The sequence below is a fragment of the Lipophrys pholis genome, assembly GCF_963383615.2.
Source record: "Lipophrys pholis genome assembly, chromosome: 6".
Lineage (NCBI taxonomy): Eukaryota > Metazoa > Chordata > Actinopteri > Blenniiformes > Blenniidae > Lipophrys > Lipophrys pholis.
In genome coordinates, this window is record NC_137629.1 from 18,718,748 (window position 1) to 18,743,461 (window position 24,714).

The following is a 24,714-nucleotide window of genomic DNA, read 5'->3' on the forward strand; positions in this document are numbered from 1 at the left end:
CACACACACACACACACACACACACACACACGCATATGTGAGTTATCTCCTCATACTAGTCCCCACACACCACACACAAGCACTGAGTTGTGCAGACACACAGACACGCAGTCGTTTGCCCGTTCAGCCTCTTGCCCCGCAGCCTTACTCGTACTTGGCTCGGTGCGTCTCGTGTGCAGCTCTATGCTTGACACTATTTTCTCTGCAAACTCAATAAAAGCTGGTTATTTATCAGGTCAGATTATAGGACATGACTGAGCTCAGCTGTAAAGTTGAAAGTGAAACCAGCTGTGGCTGAAACTGAATTACAGTCGGTGAGTAATGTGAAAAGCAAGAGCAGTTTAACAGTTATTAAGAGCTCCTCCGCTGCTTCATCCAGCGGGCCTAGTTACAATAAAAGTGCAGCTCTCGCTAACGTTTCCCCTTTCGACCTCAACTCTGTCACCGAAAACTTAAAAAGTTCTAAATATGATCCAAAGTGTTATAAATCCACCTGTCTTTAGGATCGGCCGTCTTTTGGTGTTACACAGAACGAGTCAAAAGTGTAAACCTGCATGACTGTGGTTTGTGTACGTGTGCACTGGTTTCCAGTGTGACCACACGTGCGCATAAGCAGGGGTCAGCGGGCCACTGCAGAGGCATGTGCTCCCCTGACAAGCCCCTGTCTTCCAGAGCAGAGGTCAGACATACAGCGGACAAACAGTTCTAACATGTGGCCTGGCAGCTGGCCTGTGTGTGTGTGTGTGTGTGTGTGTGTGTGTGTGTGTGTGTGTGTGTGTGTGTGTGTGTGTGTGTGTGTGTGTGTGTGTGTGTTTGTGTGTGTGTGTGTGTGTGTGGGGGGGGGCTCCATCTGGGTCACAAACCTCGACGCCATTCATCACACGACGTGTTAATAACTCCAACAGCTCTCGCACCTCCACTCTCAATTTTCACCTCGACTGCTTTAGTTTTGTCACTCAGAACACCCAGTCAAAGAGTGTCAGACGAAAAGAACACAACTCTTCTCTTCCTGGTTTGATGCTTTTAATGTAAAATAAAGAGGTATGTCTCTGTAAACGGCCTGCAAACACATCTTTGTCTCACACACGCACGCACACATACACACACACACACGCATTTTCAGACAGATTGTTTGGTGTAAATTCAGCCTCAAAAGTAGATTATTTTTCTCATGCCTGAAAAATGTGTCACCTTTACACAGACTGAGAAGAATAACAATAGAAATGCTTGTTTTTCTAAATCTACAACCAAAGTTTGGGTCAGGGGGAATCGAGAATATATGACTTTTTTATTTTTCACTGTCAACATTAATATTAGTTTGTAAATGTTGACTGGGTTTCAATGTTCCGATCAACATCAGCTTCTTGGGGGCACTTAAAAGCTGTTCGAAAATGTGATAAACAGCATAAGTGGAGCAAAATAAAACTAAAAGTAAACCAGATAGCCAGTAGTATGAGTAAAAATTCACAAATATGACTATTTTTTTTAAGTATCTAAATTTACTAGAGTTTAAATACTGCCTCCACTTTTAAAATCTTATGTCATTTCAGAGTATCGACACATGAGTAGCAAGTATTTTTGTTGTTTAAACAGGGAAAGTCTTTTATCATACTGTAATGTTAATAAAGACAACTTTATTGAATGTTTGAGATATTTTATGCAGGTAAATCTGATCCAATATATGGATGATGCATTTAACTGTGGATAAAAAGTAACTAATGCTTTGAGTAGTTTTTCAAAAGAATACTTTGTACTTTTAATTGAGTATTTTTTCAACAACAGGTCTTTTATTCACAGTTCAGTACATTTCACTTGAGTACAGATGACTTTTTTTTCTGTCTCTGCAAAAAGGACTGGAAGCTGCAACCCGCTTCTTACGTCTGATCTTACTTAAGGGGAATGTTTCGCGTTATCAGATCAAAACACTGAAAAACATTTCCTTTTATACAATGACTGCATTTCAGTGCCTGCACTATTTTTAGCTTTAGTTGAGTAAATAAGTCCAATCGCTGTTTCTCTTTCCAGCAGTTAATCCTTAAACAAGCGTCTCCACTTCCACACAAGTTTCTGTGCTCCACCTGTGCTTTTATCTCACAGGAATGATCCCGTATTACAGAGGCCATCTAATTCAATTACTTTGGCCTTTCTCGGGGAGCTTTTGGCCAGTGTTTTGTCATCAATGGAGCTGTGTGTTTTAGTGCGAGGGTGGCTGGAAGAGGGCTGTCAGCACTCAGCTTATGACCAACAAACACAGCGCACACTCTGACCCGGGCCGTCCATCACAACGAGCTGCTGCCCCTCCAAAGACCGAGCAGGCGTGCTAATTCCTCCCCTTGTCTGATGGGCCACAGGGAGGAATCCTACAGTCCTACAGGTGTGTGTGTGTGTGTGTGTGTGTGCGTGTGCACATCCGACTCTGGCAATGGGCAATGGTTTTATTTAATACAAACCTATAAATCACCTCTTTTGGAACTAGAGATGTGAGATATTCTTTTTCTCTTTGCCCATATCTCTGACAGAGAGATAGATTGTTTTTACTTCTTTTTGCTTCCTGTGTATGACAGGTTATCACTCCTGGGACAGACAAAGAGAGAAAAAACGAGAGGGGGGTGGTGGTTGGAAAAGAGGTGGAGAGTGATTGAGTGAGAATGATGCTCCGTGGCTGATGTATCGGATGGCAGGCGAGGGGATGGGGCGAGGGTGCCGGGTGGAGAGAAACGAGTGATTTAACGCCGGCATGTACTCCGCGTTCCTCTTATCCCTGCCTCGCTTCTTTCATGTCTCAACCAAGAGGTCGACCTGCCTGCTGCCCCAGATGGTGCTGTCCGTCTGGGCTGCCCTCTACAGGATGTGGCCCTCTCACCCCCACGACTACAGGCCTATATTCACTTAATTGATTTCAGGGGAGTAAGGCCCTCTTTTCTCCTCTGTTACACACACACACACACACACACACACACACACACACACACACACACACACACACACACACACACACACACACGCAAAGCTTGCCAACAGCTAGCGCTCCCCAGTGCACACACACACATACACGCGGCTGGCGCTGTGCGCTGTCAACGCTAATTCAATTTGGGACGCGGGAGTGTGACTAACAGCAGACCTGCAGAGTGTTTTACCATATGCACCCCCCCCCCCCCCCCCCCCCCCCCCCCCACACACACACACACACACACACATACACGTACAATAATAACTAAAAGTAATCGTCTCCTAATTCCCTTATTAAGGATCAAATAAATAATTACAAAGATTGCCAGATGTCCCTCACATACAAGAAAAGCTGCATTGCTTTACTGTACATACCTAAATAATTGTTCTTATAGGTAGAAATGTGAAACACAACAAATATATATAGTGTGCATTAACTGAAACATGGTTATGTCTCAAATCTCAAAGCCTTGGATGAAAGTCTGCCAACTGACAGAGTCATCGTCCAAACAAAAGCTTTTCCACTTTTTTTTATGTTACATGTAATATAACAGAATCGTTGTAGTCCCTTATTGCAATTTAAAAAATCATTCATTTTTGTGATACACAAAATTGGCATATAGGGTCTTTTTTTGTACGAAAACAAGACAAGAGAAGAAGCCAAAAAGTTAAACACGCACCAATTAGGGCACTTTAAGTCTTAGTTCAAACAGCTTCTATTGAAGTTACGGTTTAATAACTGTATATAAAAATATAAAGAAACATTATAGAAATACAAAACTACAAATGAAGATTTAAAATGACGGTTCTTTGTTCGGAAAGCAAATACCTCTGTAAAAGATCCTCCAGTTAAATTAAATCAGAAAAGTGTATACAACACGAGCTTTAGCCGTTTAAAGATGTGAGCAATAAATAAATAAATTATAGTCCAAATTGATGAAATTGTTACGATTCCTAAACTAAGAGGAAAGTGAGGCTGAAAGCTAATGGCTAACTGTAATAATGATTAAACAGGCCTAATGTTGCACTGAGCTGTCAGTCTCTGCTCTGGTCAATATGCAAACAGCTCAAAAGACATTTTACAATCAGGAAGGAAAAACTCAGATTGATTTCCTGTTTGCTGCAACTATTTTGTGAAATAATCTCTGATGCTATTATGAGTTCAAGCCTGTGTTTATAATATTATTTGACTTACCTGAGCAGTCTACTGTTTCATTCTTTACATTAATACGATAAGGAAACAGTAAGAGATATTTTGTTAAACCTAGATGAATAAAACACTTATCTATCTGGACAGATGAGGAATGCATTGATTACTGAATTCAGTGGCATCTATATGTATCATTTGGGCGTCAAAGTGTCCTCTTTTCTGGTTGAAATATGTTCACCCTGGTTTACACGTTGAAATAAATACAGTTTAAAGAGGACGGTGTTTGCTTCCACAATGAGCCACAGTGATGGCATGAAGAAGAGAGTGTTGAATCTGCAGCGCGTGTGCCAAATAACTGTAATATGTAATTGTTCATGTTGGATTTAGCTGAAGGAGGCCGTCCCCTCTCTGAGGTGATGAATTGAAACAGATGATACGAGTGCAAGTCACATGTGTGGACACAAAGACCTGCAGACAGCCTCGGTGTTAAACACTCGGCTACATGTCCTCGCTCGCAGCTTGTTCCACTGTAAGAGGAATCAGGGCGAGGTGACGGGGTGAGGTGGGGGTTAAGTCGAGGGGGGTTAACAGGGGTGAGAAGAAGGGCAGGTGGGATCAGGTGTGTGTCTGCATGTATGGCAGGAGATTGGTTCAATCTTAATGAAGCGTGGGGTTGAGAGCACGGATGGACAGGGCCAGCTGGAACGGGGCGAACGTGTGTGTGTGTATGTGTGTGTGTGTGTGTGTGTGTGTGTGTAACAGTAAAACTGATTAAAAGCAGCGTTAACACATCACACAGGATACAATGGTCAAGAGGTGAGTGTAAAAGAAGGGGAAGCGTCAGTCTGGAACGATTAGACACACACACACACACACACACACACACACACACACACACACACACACACACACACACACACACACACACACACACACACACACACACACACACACACACACACACACACACACACACACACACACACACACACACACACACTGTGGAAAGCCCTGGGCTGCAGCGATTGGTCACACATGCCCATCGATATCTGAGTAGAACCAATCAGCTTGGCTTCCTGTGTTTGACCTGACCCTTCACGGCTGGTAATTGAATATTTCAGATGGGAAGCTGAGAGGCAGAGGAGAGGAGGGGAAGGACACCCCACTACTTCACCACACGAAAGCATCTGAAATGCAATTTTACACTGATAATGGAAGTTTTCATGCCAACACTCACAGAGAATAAGTCTTACACTAACAGTATCTACAAAACATTGTTAAAGAACTAACTGGAAGATGCAAGGAACAAACACCGGTTTCAGAAACTGTAAAATTACAATTTCATCTCATTCTCTCCTCTGCTGGAAAAAAAAACCCCCTCATCACTTGGTTCTAAACATTAGTTGTAAAGTACAGATGCAGCATCAAGGTTATTATGTGAGATTGTAAGGGATTTTACTACATCTCGTCATCTTCTTGACATTTCGTGATTTCTTGGTGAATGGTCCTGGAAAGATTCTAATTATCTGGTATATTATTGAAATATTTCAACATGATGACTGCTCCAAGTCACATTTCATCATTCAATTAGTGACTGGTTTATCTCATGAATATCAACACAAGGGCAATGTGTGCCCACATGTTCAAACCGCAAATATTCTGTTGATATTCATCTTCCAGAACAAGCTGGAGACAGACATTTTGAGATTGATGGTCGGAAAGTAATGGATTATGATGAAAGATGATGATTAAAAAGGCCTGTGCAGTGGTTTAGTGGTTAGTACTTTTTCCTCATAATAATAATGTCCACAGTTAGAGACTTGAGAGAGACTTTCGGTGTGGCGTTTGGATTTTCTTCCACTGTGTATGTGTGTGTGTGTGTGTGTGTGTGTGTGTGTGTGTGTGTGTGTGTGTGTGTGTGTGTGTGTGTGTGTGTGTGTGTGTGTGTGTGTGTGTGTGTGTGTGTGTGTGTGTGTGTGTGTGTGTGTGTGTGTGTGTGTGTGTTCATCTTATAACACGTTTCATTGTCCCTCCTTTCCTGTTAGATGCCATATTAAATAGCTATTGTCCAGAAAGACTTTGGAAATGATCTGAAACTCATCCAGAAGATGTGCAGTCTTGCCACAAATTGTCTTCTCAAGATGAAAGTTTGGGCCTCAGCTGTATGTTTTCCTGCTGAAGCTCGTGACTAACTGTCTGAACACACTGATTCACATCCTGTGTCTGAATCACAAACCAGGCCAACCAGTTCTAGTTGTAATTAGAGATTTGTCAGTTCTGTTTCTCCTTCCGCTCTTCCTCCTCTGTGCAGGAACAGTCAGCTTGGCCACATCGACAGGACCACCAGGTCTCCGGACACCCCGCCTGTCAGCAGGTTGCACTCCTCTAGGAACTTGTACCCGAGGGTGTTGACGGCACCGGTGTGGAGAGCCACCAGGTATCAACGCCTGACACACATGTAATCTGCACATACACAGGTTTCCCCTCACAGCAGCGCTTGTACAGGAGCCGTCTCCAGCACATCTGGTGGAAGCATCTCCTCACATGTGTCGGGATGCTTGCAGCACGGAGGAAAATGGGCCGTGACAGACCTTTCCAGCTTTAATCATGTTGAAAAAGAAGCGCTGGCCATTGAGAGTTTAAACTAGATTTAAAACAAGATGTATCGAATAGATTTTGAGGTTCTTGCTTGCAAAGGGACGTGGAATTTTAATTTCAGATGATTTTAACTGAGGGCAGAAATGACTGACAGCTGCTGGATCACTGAGGTCAGTGGCAAATGGAAGCGAGGAGGGAGGACATGAAAAAAGACGCGTGCGTGCTCAAACACACCGCAGACATCTCACTCATCAAAGTATCTGGTAATAGGAAAAATAGAGACTTGTGTCAGTCTCGGGGCACTGATGATGATTGTGGATGTGGTTTAAGTGTGCGCTGATGATGATTAGGAGGGACACAAAAAGGGTCAGAGGTGGAGGAGTGTCACTCCAGAGAACTCCCACCAGCTACGGACCGTGTTCACGCAGAGATTTGCACGTGTGTGCTCGGATGGCACCTGTAATGGCTCCCAGCTGAGACCCCCCCCCCCCCCCCCCCCCCCCCCCCCCCTCCTCCTCCTCCTCCTCCTCCTCTTCCTCCTCCTCCTCCCACCTCCGATACTGTGAACTCTGTATGTGTGTAATGAGCCGCTGGCATGCGAGCGGCAGAAGGCCGCTTCCTCTACAGGTGACACCTTTGACCTCTCATCTGTTCCCTGTTGGAGGAGAGAGAGAGAGAGAGAGAGAGAGAGAGAGAGAGAGAGAGAGAGAGAGAGAGAGAGAGAGAGAGGGGATATCCATGTACTGTACCTTATGTTTAGTGGCAACACAAATATAAAAACTGTTACATTATGCACACAAAATTCTAGACGTCGCAACACAAAATATGTCAAAATCCTGACAGATAGGCACAGCACACAAGAAAATATTAATAATCCAACAGTCCACAAACAAAAAGACCCTCTTTGAGGTGTGTCAAGAACTTTTAATCACTTTTCAGTTGTGTGTGTGTAAGTGTAGAGGAAGACTCCAGGATGGTTGAAGCTACATTAATACAAGGGAAGTGCTTGTTTAGTAAAAACAAATCAAATATATCTTTGACAACCAATCAGGCACGAGTGGAAGCGAAACACAAACGGTAAGTTCGGGATACCAGAAGACTCAGAGCATCTGCACTCATGCTGCAAAAAACCTTTACATTAACAGCCTTCAATTAGTGCCGTTCACTTGGCCAGTCAATGCACAGATAAATAAATCAATATATAAATATATAAATAAATAGCTCTGCATTTTACATAGTGCATAATTTGTTCTTAATGAGGTCATTAATAGCTGTACACAATACATTTCTAGAAACACTGCAAAGAAAAAGTCATCATCTGTGAGCATCTAAATCAAACACAGCAGTGCAAGGGTTGCTGAGCGAGTAAACAGGAATATAAACAAGTTCGGTGTGAGTGCAAAAGAAAAGGATGAGAATGAAGGGATGCGGCTGGAAGCAGCACTGTAAACATCTCCTCCATCTCGGGAAGCGAGCGTCTCTGGTATTTCTCTTTAAGTCGAGAACACAGCACAGGGCACAAAGCTTGCAGGCACATTGCTGTTTTGTTGTTGTTGTTTTTATGTTTATTTTTTATTGATCCATAATTTTTTTTGCTCTCACTCTTTTCCCTCCCTATGGCTCCTTCCTTTCGCCGCTCCACTCTCCTTTCCCTCCGTGCGGCATTAAGACACCTGGCCTCGCAGCCTGGACAGACGCTGAGAAAGCTCATCCTGCGGACGACACAGAAAAGACACATCAGTGAGGGAAGCGTCACACGAGGAACTCGGAATGAAGCTCGCAAAGTATTTTGTCTCACCGATCTAGGAAACATCTCAAAATATCCACATTGAAAGACGTTGTAATGTAAAAATGTGAGGAGTAAAAGTGAAACATTGTGAAAGATCTCTTGCTTTTATATTGAGATTATTAAAAATCGGATGTGAGAATGCTGGAAGATCCTTCCGGGATGAGTCAGTGTCTGAAGTTGGACGTCACATTCAATTCTATTAGTTTAGTGGAACAGTGGTAAGCGCTCTGGCCTCACACAGGGAGAATATCTCGAGTTTAAGTCTGAACTTGTGGTGCCTTCTGAACAGTTTGCACGCTCTCCTTGTAGACGCATGGGTTAACTCCAGTTTCCTTCCACAATCCAAAAACATGGATTTTAGGTTAATTTGTGATTTTAAAAGTGCCTATAGGCCTGAGTGTGTGTGAGATTCTCTGTCTCTCTCTGCAAGGTGCAAATCTAACATCTCAAGAAAACAAAATTTAACAAACGGGCAAAGGGTTCAGAAACCAGGGTTTTAGTAAAAGTATTATCCATATAGGAAACAAACCTTAGTTAGTCTGACTGAATCCCAACAGTCAGTGGGAATAATCCACAACTGATCTGAGTGGGTTGAAGGAGCCACTCCTGACTCCCAGGAGTGAACGTCTTACCTGCTCTGTCGACGCCACAGATGAAGCCAGTGAGGAAGTCTGGCCTGGAGGAAGCTCCAGGTTCAGATCCAACCTGAATATAATGAGGAGGATAACAAAGACGGGAACATTTTAATCAGAGTTTCTGCTGGAGTCTAAAAGGACGGTGACGACAACGCAGGATCCTGGCACAGCAAAACAGCTTCAGGATCATTTATGAGTGCTTAGTGTACTGTCACCATGAGTGTTTAGCGCTCTCACCCTGCTTCATCAGCCATCTCATGGAGCAGACTATCCACTTCACTCTAAGCACACAGGCATTGAGAAACATTCAGTGGTACAAAAGACTTGAATTGTTATTACACAGGCAGCAGAATGAGCTGCAGCATCATAGGCAGACCTGAGGTGTCGTCAGAGTGGTGGTGCTGCTCATCGTGTCCTCCATCTGAGCCGTCTGCACGTCAAGCGTCTCAAACTGGTTTTCAAACTTGTCCATCAGCGCCGAGATCTGTGCAGAGAGATCAAGGCAGTAAGATATACACACATTTCATTTATGCGGCTTCATGTGATCCCCTTGCCTTCTCCAGGTTCATGCTTTTCAGCGTGGCATCCATGGACTTCACCACTCCCGACATAGATTTAGACACCTGTGGAAAAAAGAAAGACATAAAAGAAAGTATCTCTTATTTTTTTCCTGTTCTGATCTCATAAAGCAGGAACCACTGAAATGGCCGGTGACTGTCAAAAGCCTGGCATGTAGTACCCTCACTTTTCCACTAGGTGTCACTTTAACATTTTTATACTTAAGTAGATGCTTCCATGAGGCATCCCAAGCAGTTCAAGGAAGAGGCTGTTTAAGGATTAATCTTGTCAAAACCGACCTACCATTAGTTAAACAAATGGCTTTATTATTAATGCCGGAGTGTTAATGTTTCATGAGACTGCCGGTAACACACAGAGAGGTGCTAGGCAACACAACCTCACTCTCTCCCACAGTTTCGACACGCTATCAAGGACTATTCTATGAAATGGTGCTTTTCCTGGAGCAAATGAGGATTAAAGCACTTTAAAAGAAGATGTCACCCTCAAAAGAGTGCGCAGCTAATGGCATCAAGTCTGAAGCACATCTAATGACATTACATAATTGGTGGCTTTTTGTTTGCATGTCTGCTCGCCTTTTTAGACGACTTCTAAGTGGCTCCTTCTTTGTACCTCTTTACCTTATGAAATAAGAGGCACTTTCCAGCATATGCACGCCAAAAGCTACATGCAGTCTAAATTATATGCTAAGTATATCCATGTCTAAAATAAGATGTGATATTTATCATGGCAGGTGCGACATTTCAACTTTACTTGGCACCAGAAAAACAAACTTGATTCCGTCGTGACCATACAGATATACAACAACACAACCTCACGTTTTTGTACAAAAGTTACTCAAACGCTAATTTTAGGATGGCAGCAAAAAAAATAAATAAAAGGTGTTATTTTGTTTCTGAAAACACAAAAGGTTTCTCTGCAAAATGCTTTTTTTTCTTTACAATTTCAACATTACTGAGTATTTCACTCCTTTAACTCATAAACATTTGATCATATTTTTCTATTCTGGGTAAGTAGTAAAGAATTCTCATGTAATTAGTGTCTGTACAGTTAAAGTTAAATCGTATGTACTGTATGCTCCTCTTTGACAATTGCATGTCTTTATTTTAACCACCATTGTGAATGATGTACAAATTATGTTGTACTATCATACAAAAGAGTGACTGCACAGTGACAATAAAGATTTATCTTATCTATATAGTGTCATTTCCAGTAATTGAAACGTCAGTGAGAAAGAGTGATACAGCTATACAACGTCTCCATGAGCCACTATAACTACATGCAAGGAGTAAATTATACATATTTCACTTGAAAGAGGCACTTGTTGCTAGTTTTTGTTCTAAATACAAAACAAAATATCCGAGGTATGTATTCAGTTCGTAGCAGGTAGAGCCAAAGCAATGCACTGGTGGTGGCAGAGGAAACAGCAGAGTACATTTCACCATTAGAAAAAGCAATACTGCAATTACATACAGAAAGAGCCTTAACTTCACATTATGTGTAATTGTGCCTGGCAGAACAAAGAAAGTGGTGTCTCAACCAGTATCGCAGTATATTGATGAAAAGCATCCCATCATCTGCCTCCCGCTCTTCATCATTTGGACAGACCTTGGAGCTCTGTGATGATGATGTTTTCTGATTTCTCCAAGACAGAACATGCACCTTCTTCTAACAATGTGGGTTTTGGATTACATTTATCCAGATTTAGGATGGAGACAAAGGACGCTTCATGGACAACCTGGTGGTTTTAGGGGGGAGAATGACGCCCAAGTTGTCATACGTGTTTGAGAATGATTCTCGCTACTTGCAGGACACCATGATAAAGCTGTGGAGCTCCTTCACTCATACACTCTTTATATTATTATTGTTCTTTTCACCTACACCATACTGTATGTGTCTTTCTGTCTCCTTTTCTGCTGCTGTAATGATGCAAATTACGCCATGGTAGGAAAAATACTGTGTATCTTCTCTTATTTTACTTGTCACTCTTTACCTGCTGTGCAAGACACTGAGATTATGATTGTCATCCCTGACCTGGTTCATCGTGACAGCAGTCTGCACCCTGGACGCCACAGCATCCACACGGGCGCTCATCCTCAGGAAGTTAATAGACTGGTGCTTCTGACGGATGGCGTTCTCTGCGTGGATCCTTGCTGCCTCCATGTTACCCTTCTGGATAGCCTGAGAATGAAATGAACAATAAATCTGCTGTGATTATGGCTCGACAGGAGCTTTTAAAGTGTGAGGAGGACACACCCTGGGGGCTGCTTGAACAAGGTGCGACAACAAAGGAAATCTTAGGGTTGGGGGATTTCCTTATGATTTTTTCATTTATAATATTTCAGCGGATCCCTTTGCACCAGATGAGAGGGAATCATGATGGAAATGAAGAAACAATGACAACAGAATAAATAGTTTTTTATCGTTAAGAGCATTGCAAAGCCTTATGTAGCACAATAACATACATTGCAGGCTATAAATAAAGACTTGATTTCAAATTGAAATCCATCCATCTTCCATTTCGCTCTCTCCTGTGCTGGAGCCAATCCCAACTAACAATGGGTGAGGACAGGATAGACCTGGACAGGTCGCCAGTCAATCACAGGACAAAGACACAGAGTCAGACAACCACACAAACTCACCCAGGGGCAGTTTAGGGTCACCAATAAACCACACATGCATGTTTTTAGTCCTTGATGAAACCATACACACATGGCGAGAACATGCAAACGCCACACAGATTGGCCTCCTGGTATTTGAACCACTGCTCCACCTTGCAATATTAGAGTTATGAAAAGAACTGCCTGCAGACAGCAAAAGCCTTGTGAGAATGCAGTTCCATTTTAATTGGGGATGGGGCTTCTACATCCAAACTGATATGAAATGCTGATTTAATTTAAGGAGACAACCTGCTTGACTTTGCCTTTCTCTGCCCTCTCCTCTTTGTCACATTTCTTGGAGTTGCGCTGAAGCTCCTTGGTTGCAAACTTCAGGTTGAACAGATGCTCTGACAGGCTGGTTCAGGAAGAGCTTGTGTGTGTAACAGAACAGTCAAACTGAAATATACAGAGCCAGCATTTATTAATGCATCTATAACACATATAGCTAATTCAAGCGTTTTGAGTGCAAGCCAACTGATTTAACATAAATAAACCACAGTGACATTTATTATTATCTCTGAATAAAGGTTGCAGGAGTTGTTTGACATCGTTGAGGTTTAGCTAGTTCTCCTCCAATAATAATAATAATAATAATAATAACCAGCTGAAATGCTGCCAAGCTATTACATCTGTGGAGCACATAGGAAAGGATACTCTCCATTTTCGACATGACGAAGCGGTTTTTTTACTTGGAATAATACTCAGGAAGGTAATAAACAGACAGAAAACAGCATCCCACAAACCGCTTTCTCTGCCAGAGACGTTTGTTTTGGTCACAGAGCCGCTTTCCGCCGAGGCGAGAGGTTCACCCCGGATGTACTTCCGCGTTTGTCAAGCTTCGGCGAAAGTAAATGAAATCTCTCTATTTTTTGTATTCTTTTATCCTTCTTCGTCTATATTTTATAATGATTTTTTTTTTTATAAATGTGATTATTAGATACTGATTCATGGATTTAGTTTGTTTTCTCATCTTTGTTTGCCAACAGGCTAAATCAAGACGACGGGACTGCCACGGTGCCCGAATCATCTTTGGTTCTAACTCGATCTTTGATTACAATCGCAGGCCACCTTTCACAGCCGTCATCACGCACGGTCACGATTCATCCCGGCGTGTCCGCGCCTCCTACGTCACCGCCGTTGGAGAAGTGGACAGGCACGCGTGTCCACATCAGACAACTTCCATCCGGGCTATAAATAGTTTGTACCCGGCGTTTGGTGGGCTGTGGTGCGCGTCCAGTGACGTCATGGGTGTGTTGTTGTTTTTCTCAGTGTGTGTTGTGTGCGTGAGGGAGTAAATTGACCTTTTCCACAAAGCCACTCTGTTTGCTTTAACGCGTTCATTCATGCCCCCCCCCCCCACCCCCACCCCACCCCCACCCCTCTCTCGCACTTTTGTTTGTTGTGATGCTTTAACCAGTTGTGTAACATCTGTAACCAGCAGTGAGGAAGGGAGGGTGCAAGTCCAGACGGGGACACTCACTGGGGGCATTTTGTTTGTTTATTTGTTGCTGAGGGGGTGGTGGCTGCAGGAAAGGTGGAACCGAAATTGCTGCATGAAAAAAAGAGGGGATAAAAGGATCATCGGCTGTCCAGAGAGAAGAAAGGCTCCAGTGCGTGCAGCGGCCATCCGTGGGTTGGTGGAAGAGGGGATTAACGGATGGGTCAGGGGGAGGGAGCAGCATGGATGACTCATACTGTATCTGCTGACACTTAACATGAACACAGCATTAGATATAATTATGAGAATAAAGTGCACAGACAAAAATGTGCCCCAAAACGCTCCTAATTGACTTCTTTGAAAGCAAGGTACAATTTTAATGAGGCATATTATGGAAATTTCCTTTTAGGCATATTATACATGTATAATATGATGGTGTCCTCTTCACTTTTAAACTTTAAGAATATAAGAAAACCTCCACTCTGTCTAGCAAACCCAATGTCCAGAAAACTTCCCTAACTGGCTTTATATACATCCCTCTTGATTGTCCATAAGTGAATTGTAACTAAAAGTCACCAGGTCTTAAGCCATTGTACTGCTCACAGCTTGTCGTATGCAAAGAATAAAATGGATTAATTTTGTTTTCTAGCTCATCAACTAAAAGCAAAAGCTTCTATGAATGTGCTCATCATTTAGCATTGGACTGGAACTAACTATACTCACAACTATTGCGGACATCAAGACTTCACCTCAGTACAGATGCAGTGCCAGGTGTTTGACAAAGCACAGATGATGCATTCTCATGTTGTTTATTGCTTTTGCTTATTGTGTCATTGTAAGGACAGAAATGTATGGTAGCCATAGTAATGTCCAGAACATGTTTATCAGAAACCTACACGTTGTAGGTATCCTTATGTTAGAGTTAATGGGCTTCAGAGTATTTCTTTTTTTCCATCTACCAGTCTTTTGCGTTCTGTTTGCATTGTGGCGTTTGCTAATCAGCAAAATGAATACACCACATTAAAATGCCCACAGTTACAGCCTATAGTGTCTGGTGGACAGTTGGCACTGCAAATGAACTGAGATGAAATGTTGAAGCATGTTATGTATTGTACTGACATAAGTCAAGGAAGCAGTCCGCCACTTAGTAAAAGCTTTCCATTTCTATGTGATAAGCTATTTGTGTGTGACGGTCTGCGCCAAACATGTAGGGCTTCAGGTGGCCAGAGGTTGTAGGGTTTGTTGTCCCATAGCTATAATGTTTCATGCTGGTTTCCATGGTGATGGCAACGCTTTACTTGCATGGAGGAGGGAGTTTGCTAATTTGCATTTAAGGAGATATTTACTCAAATGAGTCAACCTCAAGAGCGTCCCTTATAGGAGTGCGAAATGATGCTGCAAAGATGTATCCTTTGTTATACTGGCAGAAAAGCATGTCACTAACATTTTATGACACCGATACTGCAATGGCTCCTGGAAAAAAAAAAGCATCCTGTCACCTTTAAGTTGAGGTGACGCAGCTGAAGTTGAACTCCCACTCATACTCGCTCGAGCAGGAACACAAAATGCGGTCAGGTGATGGTAACCCTCCTCATATCTCACGATGGGCTCGTTTTAAACTTTCTTTTCCACTTGTTAACGCCCTATTTTCTCCGTCGTAAGCAAGGATCGCTTGCACACACATGTAGTCGCACGCATGCACGAGCGCACACTCCCCAGTCATAAGTGAATGACGGCAGGTCGCCATGGAAACTGCGTTACGCTCCGGGCGGCCGGAGAAGAAAACAGGAGCGCGAGGACTCGTTTCATTCTTCATTTCAGCACCACGCGCCTCCCGGACAGCACCCGAATGAACTCGCGCACAGGCTCGAGCATCGCACGCCTGACCGGGGACGGAGCCGACCCAGCAGCAGCACCGACACTGACCGGGGAGGTGACACAGAACCTCACGTACAGCGAATTGTCCGGACCCGAGGCTCAGCGGGAACCGAGGTTTGATTCCGCGGAGGAGACCGGAGCCAAACGCTCCGCCAAACGCCACAGCAACAGGTAAGAGAGAATCCAGTGTGAACTTTCTGCTTTCATGCGTCTCATTGTGGCGAGTTTCCTTCACCTGACGTATTTGATCAGACTGAACTCAGCAGGTGTTTTTCCTGTGAGTTCTACTTAATGACTGAATGTAAAAAAAAAAAAAAATGCATATAAATGATCAAATCTAACAGTAAACTGATGCTCTATTGCTTTCATTTGATTTTAGTTGTTGTAGATGTAGATTAAAATAAAACTTAAGAAGTGGCTTTTAAAATGGTTCAATCAGAATTTAAGCACACAAAAACATCCTCCGTAGAATTATGTATTAGCACACCGCCTCTATTAAAGTGTTCATGCGTGCATAAATGTTCAATATAACAATATAGGGAATAATAGAATAAATATTCTCTCAAGGACAATGAATAATTAAAAGGAAAAAAAACTGAGTCAGTAACACAAAGAGCTGCTCAGGCAGAATTGTTTGTTCTCCTCTGTGCCACTTTGAAGATTACATAGCAGAGGCAGCAAGTTTATGGAGTGCTATTGTTATTGTTTGCCTCACATGTAGACCGGTGAAAGCGAGAGCCACAGATCTGCTGGGTTTTTAGTGGCCATAGATTATGTGCGAGCTGAGCCGATACGCCTGGATGAGTCACTCAGGCTGCAAGTTTGCAGAAGAGTGTGAAAGGGGAGGGGTGGAATACAGGGGGCAGCTGGAAAAACAGTCCCGCAGTCCCTCTCTGTGTCTGCTTCCCTCCTGAACACATTGTTTTATTGTGCATCTGGTCAGTGTCCACATCTGGGACTGTCTTTGTCACATCTGGATGAGTGATTCTTTTCTGCATCTTGGAGTCTACCTTGTTAAATTGTGGCACAGGCAAATCTTCAGCAGACTGTGCTCAGATTCAACTCTTGTAAGCATGCCCACACTTTTGGAGTGCATGCACAATGTGGGGAGTCTGGTTGGGTTAAGTATGCTGTTGAGTAAAGTGCTCTTTCACTGTTTGTTGATATGCACATAGCATGGATTAGAACATCTCTAAACACTCCTCCTAATAGCGTCTCGGTGGTTGTTTCCAACTTCAGCCCCATCTGATGTCTGACAAAATGACACCAGAAAGCACCCCATTACTGCTCATTAGGATCCCAGCGTTTTGCCTGCTAGTATTGGCAAATCATAGCAATCAGCAGCATTCAGCCGTAGTACTGAGTGACAGCTATTGATTAAAGCAAACAATAGATCATAATGGGTTGCCATGAACCACAATTGCACACTCAAAAACAAGCACTCACTCCTGAAAAACACTTTGTCAGACGCCCACAGTCACACACTCAATCACATTACAGAGACTCCCCTGACTTACTCGGTTAGGGAAATGTTATGTGGCTTATTGAAGAGTAATTCCAGTTTGTACAGACTGACTGAGGGAGCCTGAATGCAGTAACAGCCAGGAGCGTTACATATGTGGATAGCCAAACAGATAGCAAATAATTGGTCGATATTAAAATCCACTTAGTTCTTACTTATGCTCCATTTTCAGGAGGTGTTGCATAAAAGTTTGAATGTGTGAAAGGGACATTGTTTGTAGTTGTACACACATCATGTGCCACACACACGGATACAAAAACAGATGTGTGTCTTTAATTAGTGACGTTGGTGTGATTAATGCAGTCTTCTGGTGATGACTCATTCAGCTTAACCCTTGCTCCTCTGCTGGAAACATTCAACAAACAAAGGTTTTGTCACTGTTTACATGCATTATTAATATTGTGATTATTAGTAAAATGAGTGTTGTTATTAGTATTGTAAAATTAAGATTTTATTGTTGTCTGTAATGTCTTTAAAAACTGGAACCTGCTTCTGAGGAAGTCTGCAGTGAGATTGTGGTGTGGGTCTTGCATGATTTAAACTGTATTATATTTCAAACATAACTTCTCACTCCAATCAAACACTTCCTCATAACTTGAGCACAGACTGAATATTTATGCAGAGCACATTTATGTGGCGTTATCCATGTGTCAGCTTGTCAACACAGCAGTTACATTAGCATTGTGGAAAAGCTGTCAGCCAAGCTGTGACCTGCGGACTGGCAGGGATTGTATGTGTGTGTGTGTGTGTGTGTGTGTGTGTGTGTGTGTGTGTGTGTGTGTGTGTGTGTGTGTGTGTGTGTGTGTGTGTGTGTGTGTGTGTGTGTGTGTGTGTGTGTGTGTGTGTGTGTGTGTGTGTGTGTGTGTGTGTTAGGGAAAGCAAGAGAGTTAAACACACAGCTGGTTTTGTTGGGCAACAGTAATAAACTGTCAGTGTTCTCATTCCCTCCCCGCAGGTCAACAGTATGTCTGAGAGAAAATCCAGTCAACGGTTTCACAGCCTGAACACAGAGCAGGTGGAGGTACTCCATCAGGTGCTTTCGGACGTGGTTCCCATCCACGGCCGAGGGAACTTTCCCACGCTGGAGCTGCGTCCTCGTGACATCATCATTGCTGTGCGGGAGAGGCTGCAGAGACAAGGGATCAGGGTTCGAGATGTGCGTCTGAACGGCTCGACAGCCAGTCACGTTCTTGTCCGAGACAACGGGACGAGCTACAAAGACCTGGACATCATCTTTGGAGTTGAGTTACCCACTCAGGAGGAATTCCAGGTATGGGTACCGTAGTTTTAATTTACAAAAATATTTTTTTATTGATATTACTATTGTGATTTTATCCATAATTCAATACTCTGAATAAAAGCAATAAAATGACTTGCAGATTCGGCTCATTATTTGGAGCAGTCATGACGTTGACCTATTGTCCTCCCAGGTGATCAAAGAGTCGGTGCTCAGCTGCCTGTTGGACTGTCTGCCTGCCGGCGTCAACAGGGAGCGGATCAGCAGCGCCACAATGAAAGAGGCCTACGTCCAGAAAATGGTCAAAGTCTTCAATGAGCACGACCGCTGGAGCCTCATCTCCCTCTCTAACAACAGCGGAAAAAACCTGGAACTCAAATTTGTGAGTGTGCTGAGGCGACAGTTTGAGTTCAGTGTGGACTCATTCCAGATCATTCTGGATCGTCTCTTAGAGTCCTACATGCAGCAGGACTCACAGCACAAAATGAACACTGCTGAGCTCAAAGAGGAGACCACAAAGAGTCAGGACACTGTAAAAGGAACAGAGATTTCCCGTCCAGGTAGAGACTTAACCAGCGACGACGGGGCTCACTTCAGCCAGACACAACAAAGAGATGAGGTCCATGAAAAAGAGTCTCAGACAGAAATCTCACAACAAAATGAACATTCACATCAGACAAAACACTCCACCCTGGAGAAAAACAACAAAGAAGAATCACCTGCAAAGATGAAAGAAGTGTCACAGCACAGCGAACACTTAAATGAGACAGACCCTACATCTCTGAAAGTTATCTCAAAGAAGAAGTCTAAACCAGTAGATCAGACTGAACTCAGGCATGAGCCAGAGCTCTTGGATGAGAATAAGAGCTCAGCAAAGAAGTCAGAGCAAATGAAGCCTGGTGATAACCAACAACCAGCACATTCAAACCACAAGCAAACCTCTATGGAGAAAGAAGTGGCTGACCATACAAAACCCTCCAATGAACAGAAAGATCTCACATTGCAGATGGGACAAGTCACAGAGCCAGACTCTTCAAACAAACCCCAGGAAGAGTGTCTAAACTCTCACAGTGCAGAGCAATCTGATGAAACAAACCTATCTCTCTGTTTAGGAGAGGAACAGGAAACCAACGAGGAAGATGAAATTCAACATGTGTCAGCTGCAGACGCGAGCATTTCCTCACAAGCAGTGTCCGAGTCCCAGTCAGCACATGAAAGTAAAGCTGAAACAGAGCCTTGTGAGGAAATTAAGGAATCAATTACATCTGACACACACACAAGCGAAATCACACAAGAGATTTCAGAATTGGAAACAAAACATGTAGAAGACACACTGGGTGTCGATTGTTCTTGCTCCACCTCTTCCTCACTTACACTTAGCAACACACAGAACACACTGGAGACTCACAGCACACAACATATGGATAACTCAGAAAATATACCAAACACACTTGACACTGTCAGCCCTCCAAATACTCAGGATATTTTACCCGCACCACCCAGCCTTCTTTCTGACAAAAAGACCTCCTCTTCTCCCTCTTGTAAGGCCTCAGACAGACTGTCCCATATGGTGGTGCTCAAACATTCCTCTCCCAAGCCTCCTCGGAGGATGTGCCGGAAGGTTACTTCAAGTCCAAACCCCGATCCAGTCTCTGAAAGTGAGCTCAACCCCTGTCTCGATCCAAATCCTTGTCCCAGCCCTGAATCTGAGTTAGCATTTGATCCAAATGCAACAGCCGCCAGTTTCTATCCTGCAACTACACTGACAGACAGTCTCCCAATTGAAACACATTCTGGGCTTGAACACAATCCTTCAGATAACCTTTCATTAAACCTTGACTTTACCTCAGCTCCTGATCCAGCCCCAAATATAATCTCCACCCCTGCTGTTGATCAGATATCTACTTTACCTCAAGAGCCAGCATCTTCTCAGCTAACCACAGAAGGGTTGTGTGAAATGAGTATCCAGAGCGTGAAAGGCATACCCACCACAGATGTGTTTTTTGATGAGAAAAGTCAATCCTCCCTGAGAGAATCTGCCTCTGGATCCAAACAATCAGGGGATCTTGACTCAGGGGACCCAGTAGATTCATGCACTGACCAACCCAGCTCAAACACTCCCGAACCTGTACATACCTCAGTAGCTGAGCTCAGCAATGAAACTGAAAACACAACAGACCAACAGACCAAAAAAATAAACAGCACTCCACAAGAGAGCGAACTTGGTTCACCCTGCTCCTCCCAGTGTGTCACCCCTCCTGTAACCTGTCTCACGCCTCCTATACTCAGTCTCTCCCCTCCTTGCTTTACTCCTTCGCCCCAAAGCCTCAGCCCTCCCCAATGTCTAAGCCCTCCATCTCACTGTCTTTCATCTCCAATGTTGAACACCATCAGCCCCACCACCAGTTTTAGCTCTCCACCCCTAAGTTTCAGCCCAACATCATCTTGCCTCAGTTCACCTCCTTACCTCACTCCTCCTATGCTCAGCCTGAGCCCTCCTCCTCTCTGTCTCACCCCTCCTTCCCCCTGCCTCAGTCCTCCCCTCCTCTGCCTCACTCCCCCAGTGGAGTCAGACGATCTTGTACCTCAGGTATCTTCAGACATGGAGCCTTTGATATTGAACATAGACAACGATGTACAGATTAAAGAGCCCTCTGCACAGACGGCAGTTTCTCTCTTACAGTTAGAGGATGAAAAGGAACACGATTATATCTCATCGTTGCCTCCGGTTGCTGAGCCTGTCTCTTTTCCAATCACAATCCCAAGCTCCAACTCACATGTGCTGCCCAACTCTGAGTCTGGAGACTCTGGGGAATCTGCCCCTCCAAAAGTTGTTGAAGCATCCAACTCCGTGCCTCAGAACAAAGAGGCCCCTAAAGTAACATCTGACCTGTCTGGGAAGTGTGACACTTTTCAGGCATCTGACTCAGTTCCTGATGTTGAGGTCCTGGCAGAAAGTATGTACGGTGACTTTGAGGCAGCCATGGACCATCTGCGCTATCGCCTGATTGCTACCAGAAACCCTGAAGAGATTCGAGGCGGTGGCTTGTTGAAATACAGCAACCTCTTGGTCAGAGACTACAGGCCAGCCAGCGAAACTCAGATAAAAACACTAGAACGTTACATGTGTTCTCGGTTTTTCATAGATTTTCCTGATGTGCAGGAGCAGCAGAGGAAGATCCTGTCCTACTTGAAGAACCATTTCATTGGAGAGGAACGAAGCAAGTACCAGTACTTGATGACACTGCGTCGTGTGGTGGATGACAGCACGGTGTGTCTGATGGGACACGAGAGGCGTCAAACACTGAACATGATCACGGTGTTAGCACTGAAGGTTCTAGGCGAGCAGAACATCATACCCAACACAGACCATGTGACATGCTTCTACCAGCCTGCCCCCTACCTTGCTGAGCACAGCGCCCCCTACCTAGCAGAACCCAGCTATTGCAGCTATTACATACCCCAAGGGGGATCCACTCTGCTATACCAACCTTACCCCTTACACTTGCACCCACAGACTGGACTAGTCTAAATCACGCACGAAGTATGTACTCACAGAAAACACCCACTTAGAGCAAGAATATGGTGCTCACCATAAAGAGGAGATGGGGAATGGAAATCTAATCCTGAGATAAATGCTTTGGTCTATAATAGACCCATGTGGATGGGATTGAATGGGTTTTTACGGTAAACGCCCCGAGAACTCCGTAAGGGTCTAACATGATTATATGTAATTATCTGGGCTTTGTGGGAAAATAATGATCTTCCGATATTGTTAAAATTCCAGAAAATGCTGTATGCACTGCATGAGTCATAGGCCTTTGGTCTCCCTGGGAAACCGACTGTGCTATTGACATTCACACACACACACACACACACACACACACACACACACACACACACACACACACACACACACACACACACACACACACACACACACACACACACACACACACACACACACACACACACACACACACACACTCTTCCAGGTACCTAAATTCTTGTACACAGTTTTCATGTTCCTACTGTGTTGTTCTTAATGAGTTTGTTCAGAATGTGGACCTTGCCTGTGGTTGATATTGTGCATGGATAAATTAGGACTGTTCCCTCACTGCCAAATACTGTGTGATTACTATGCTTCTTAAACAGTTCAATGTATCTTTGTTGTTTCTTTACTGAAGGGAGTGTATTTCAAAAAAAAATAAGGCAAGGTTAGTCATGTGTACAGTATGTTCATCAAAACACACGCATGCAAAACACATATACACACATACAAGAACCTCCGCGCAAGTATGCGTGTAATACTGTACGCACACAAGTTAAACAATGCATGTGTAGCTAAATAGATCACATCCTTAAGTCAAAGCAAAGGCTTTTAATTTATTAAAAAATTGATCTATTTTTGCAAGACTTTCCAAGAGAATTCTCAGTGGTAAATAGACTGGTTAGTTCCTACAAACAATGCCAACTACAATGCCTTTGGAATAGACTGTACAGAGTATTGATTACAGCATCTTGTGTGTAAATACACTGCATTGTTTTCAGGCAAATTGTGTTAAGATGTACTGCTTGATTCCTTTCCCTCGTGGAGTCCTTCATGTGAAGTATCGTAATATATAGTGTCGATTTAATGCTAAAGTTTACTTCATGGTGGTCAGGTTATAACCATCTTTGGGTCATCTCCCAACGAGGCAGATGATGATCTGTCAAAACCGAAGGGATAACATTCAAAATCATATGACTCCTCTCGTCGTGAATCAGCTTCCACCGATTCACACTAGAACCAACATGGAAAGAGTTCCGATCCACCTCAAACCTGTTTTAACCTACGTTTAAAGCCGCCGTGCAACAGCAACTATGACCAAAGATGGTTCAGGAAGGAAATTAAGTGCCTAAATGTGAGACATCATTGGCATGTCTTTATCTCACTGCACTGGGGATGTTTAATGGGGTGGGCCTGGGCCTGGGTTGGGTTGTGTGTTCAATTATTGACCCCTGTTATTGCTGCCCATTTTGATGTCTTCTTTAATGTAGTCCTTTGTTGTAGTTTATTCATGTATGTTTTGATAAAATAAAGAGGAAACTCAACAAACCTGTGGTTGTGACAGAGGCTGATTTTCTCCGTTTGTAGCAGATAAACCTTGACTGTAAAAAGAAAAGAATTCCAGAAGGAAATCGGTTGTTCCATTTACCCCTTCTTCCTGCATCCCCCCCCGCCACCTCCCCACAAAAAAAACCAACAACCTGTTTTACAGCTTACATATCTTACCTATGATTGCCACCTGCAGTGATCCACTTAAGCATGACCGTCATACCATGATGGTGCCGAGGAGAGCGGGCCAACACTGTGAAATCCAGTCTGTGTGAGGCCTCTTATCGCAAATCACCTGTCCTTCAGATGTGTTTCGACCCAGATGACGCACGGGCTACGCAAAACAGTAGGCGCAACAATGTGTAAATGTGAGGAGAATATGGTTGGTGAGGTGTGAGCCTGAAGGGGGAGAAGGGAGAAGAGGGGAGCAGAGTACATGTGTGCATGTGTGTGTGTGCTTCAGATGGGAACATACGAGCTGGAACGGCATCAGTTGGTCCCTTTTTTCTCCAAGTAATTGAGGAAAACCGCAGCATCATGAAACAATAGGACTCCATCCTTACTCCTTCATTGCCTCCATTCTTACTCCCACTTCACACCACTGATCAGGTCAGAGGCGCTGAGAGAGATGTGGTCTCTTTCGATACAGAGGAGGTGCGCATTACCATGCTCACACACACAATCTATTTACACACTGTATGGGCTTGCACTGATGTGCACTCGCATGCATGCACGCGCCTCTGGGAAAGAAAGAGAGCATGTGATCTAATAGGGTCTGTATCAGTGTCTTACAGACCTCTAAGCCACTCTTGTCCACTCAGGGTTTCCATAGAGACACAGACAGGGAGTACTGTGGGCGCAGAGAGCATGACGGAAGACAGGGAAGACCCACACACCGAATGAGGGGGAGTGAGAGAGAAGGATGAAAACAAGCAAAAAGAGATGGAGAGAGAGAAGAAATGGGTGTGGGTGCAATGGAGAGAAAAAGAGAATGGACGGGGAGATGGATGAAGGAGAAAATAGAGTTTAGGAGGAGACAGAAAGAGGAGGACAGAGAAGAAGTGCGTGAGCTGGAGGACAAGGTGGGGGGAGGAAGAGGTGTGGGGGGGGGGGGGGGGTTATGGTTAAAGCCAGGCGGGAGGAGTGGGAGCAGGGGAGTTGATGGGGAGAGCGTGGGAGGTTGT

At 43.9% G+C, this 24,714-nt stretch overlaps 2 protein-coding genes across 2 annotated transcripts; one reads left to right on the top strand and one right to left on the bottom strand.

The window, feature by feature from the left end:
- Nucleotides 1–8,361: 8,361 nt before the first annotated feature.
- LOC308110645 (charged multivesicular body protein 1b-like) lies at nt 8,362–13,096 on the bottom strand (the record flags this gene model as incomplete). Its single annotated transcript, XM_080465066.1, has 8 exons — nt 13,012–13,096; nt 12,607–12,704; nt 11,732–11,878; nt 9,676–9,744; nt 9,498–9,605; nt 9,359–9,402; nt 9,119–9,191; nt 8,362–8,409 (listed from the first exon to the last, which is right to left on the bottom strand). The coding sequence occupies exons 1-8, from the start codon at nt 13,025–13,027 to the stop codon at nt 8,362–8,364; spliced, it is 603 nt and encodes a 200-aa protein (XP_080321192.1). The 5' UTR covers nt 13,028–13,096.
- A 2,241-nt stretch (nt 13,097–15,337) lies between these two features.
- tent5d (terminal nucleotidyltransferase 5D) lies at nt 15,338–21,964 on the top strand (the record flags this gene model as incomplete). Its single annotated transcript, XM_080466168.1, has 4 exons — nt 15,338–15,844; nt 18,151–18,465; nt 18,626–20,692; nt 21,350–21,964. Exons 2-4 carry the CDS (start codon nt 18,160–18,162, stop codon nt 21,962–21,964), a joined length of 2,988 nt encoding a protein of 995 aa, XP_080322294.1. The 5' UTR covers nt 15,338–15,844; nt 18,151–18,159.
- Nucleotides 21,965–24,714: the final 2,750 nt, after the last annotated feature.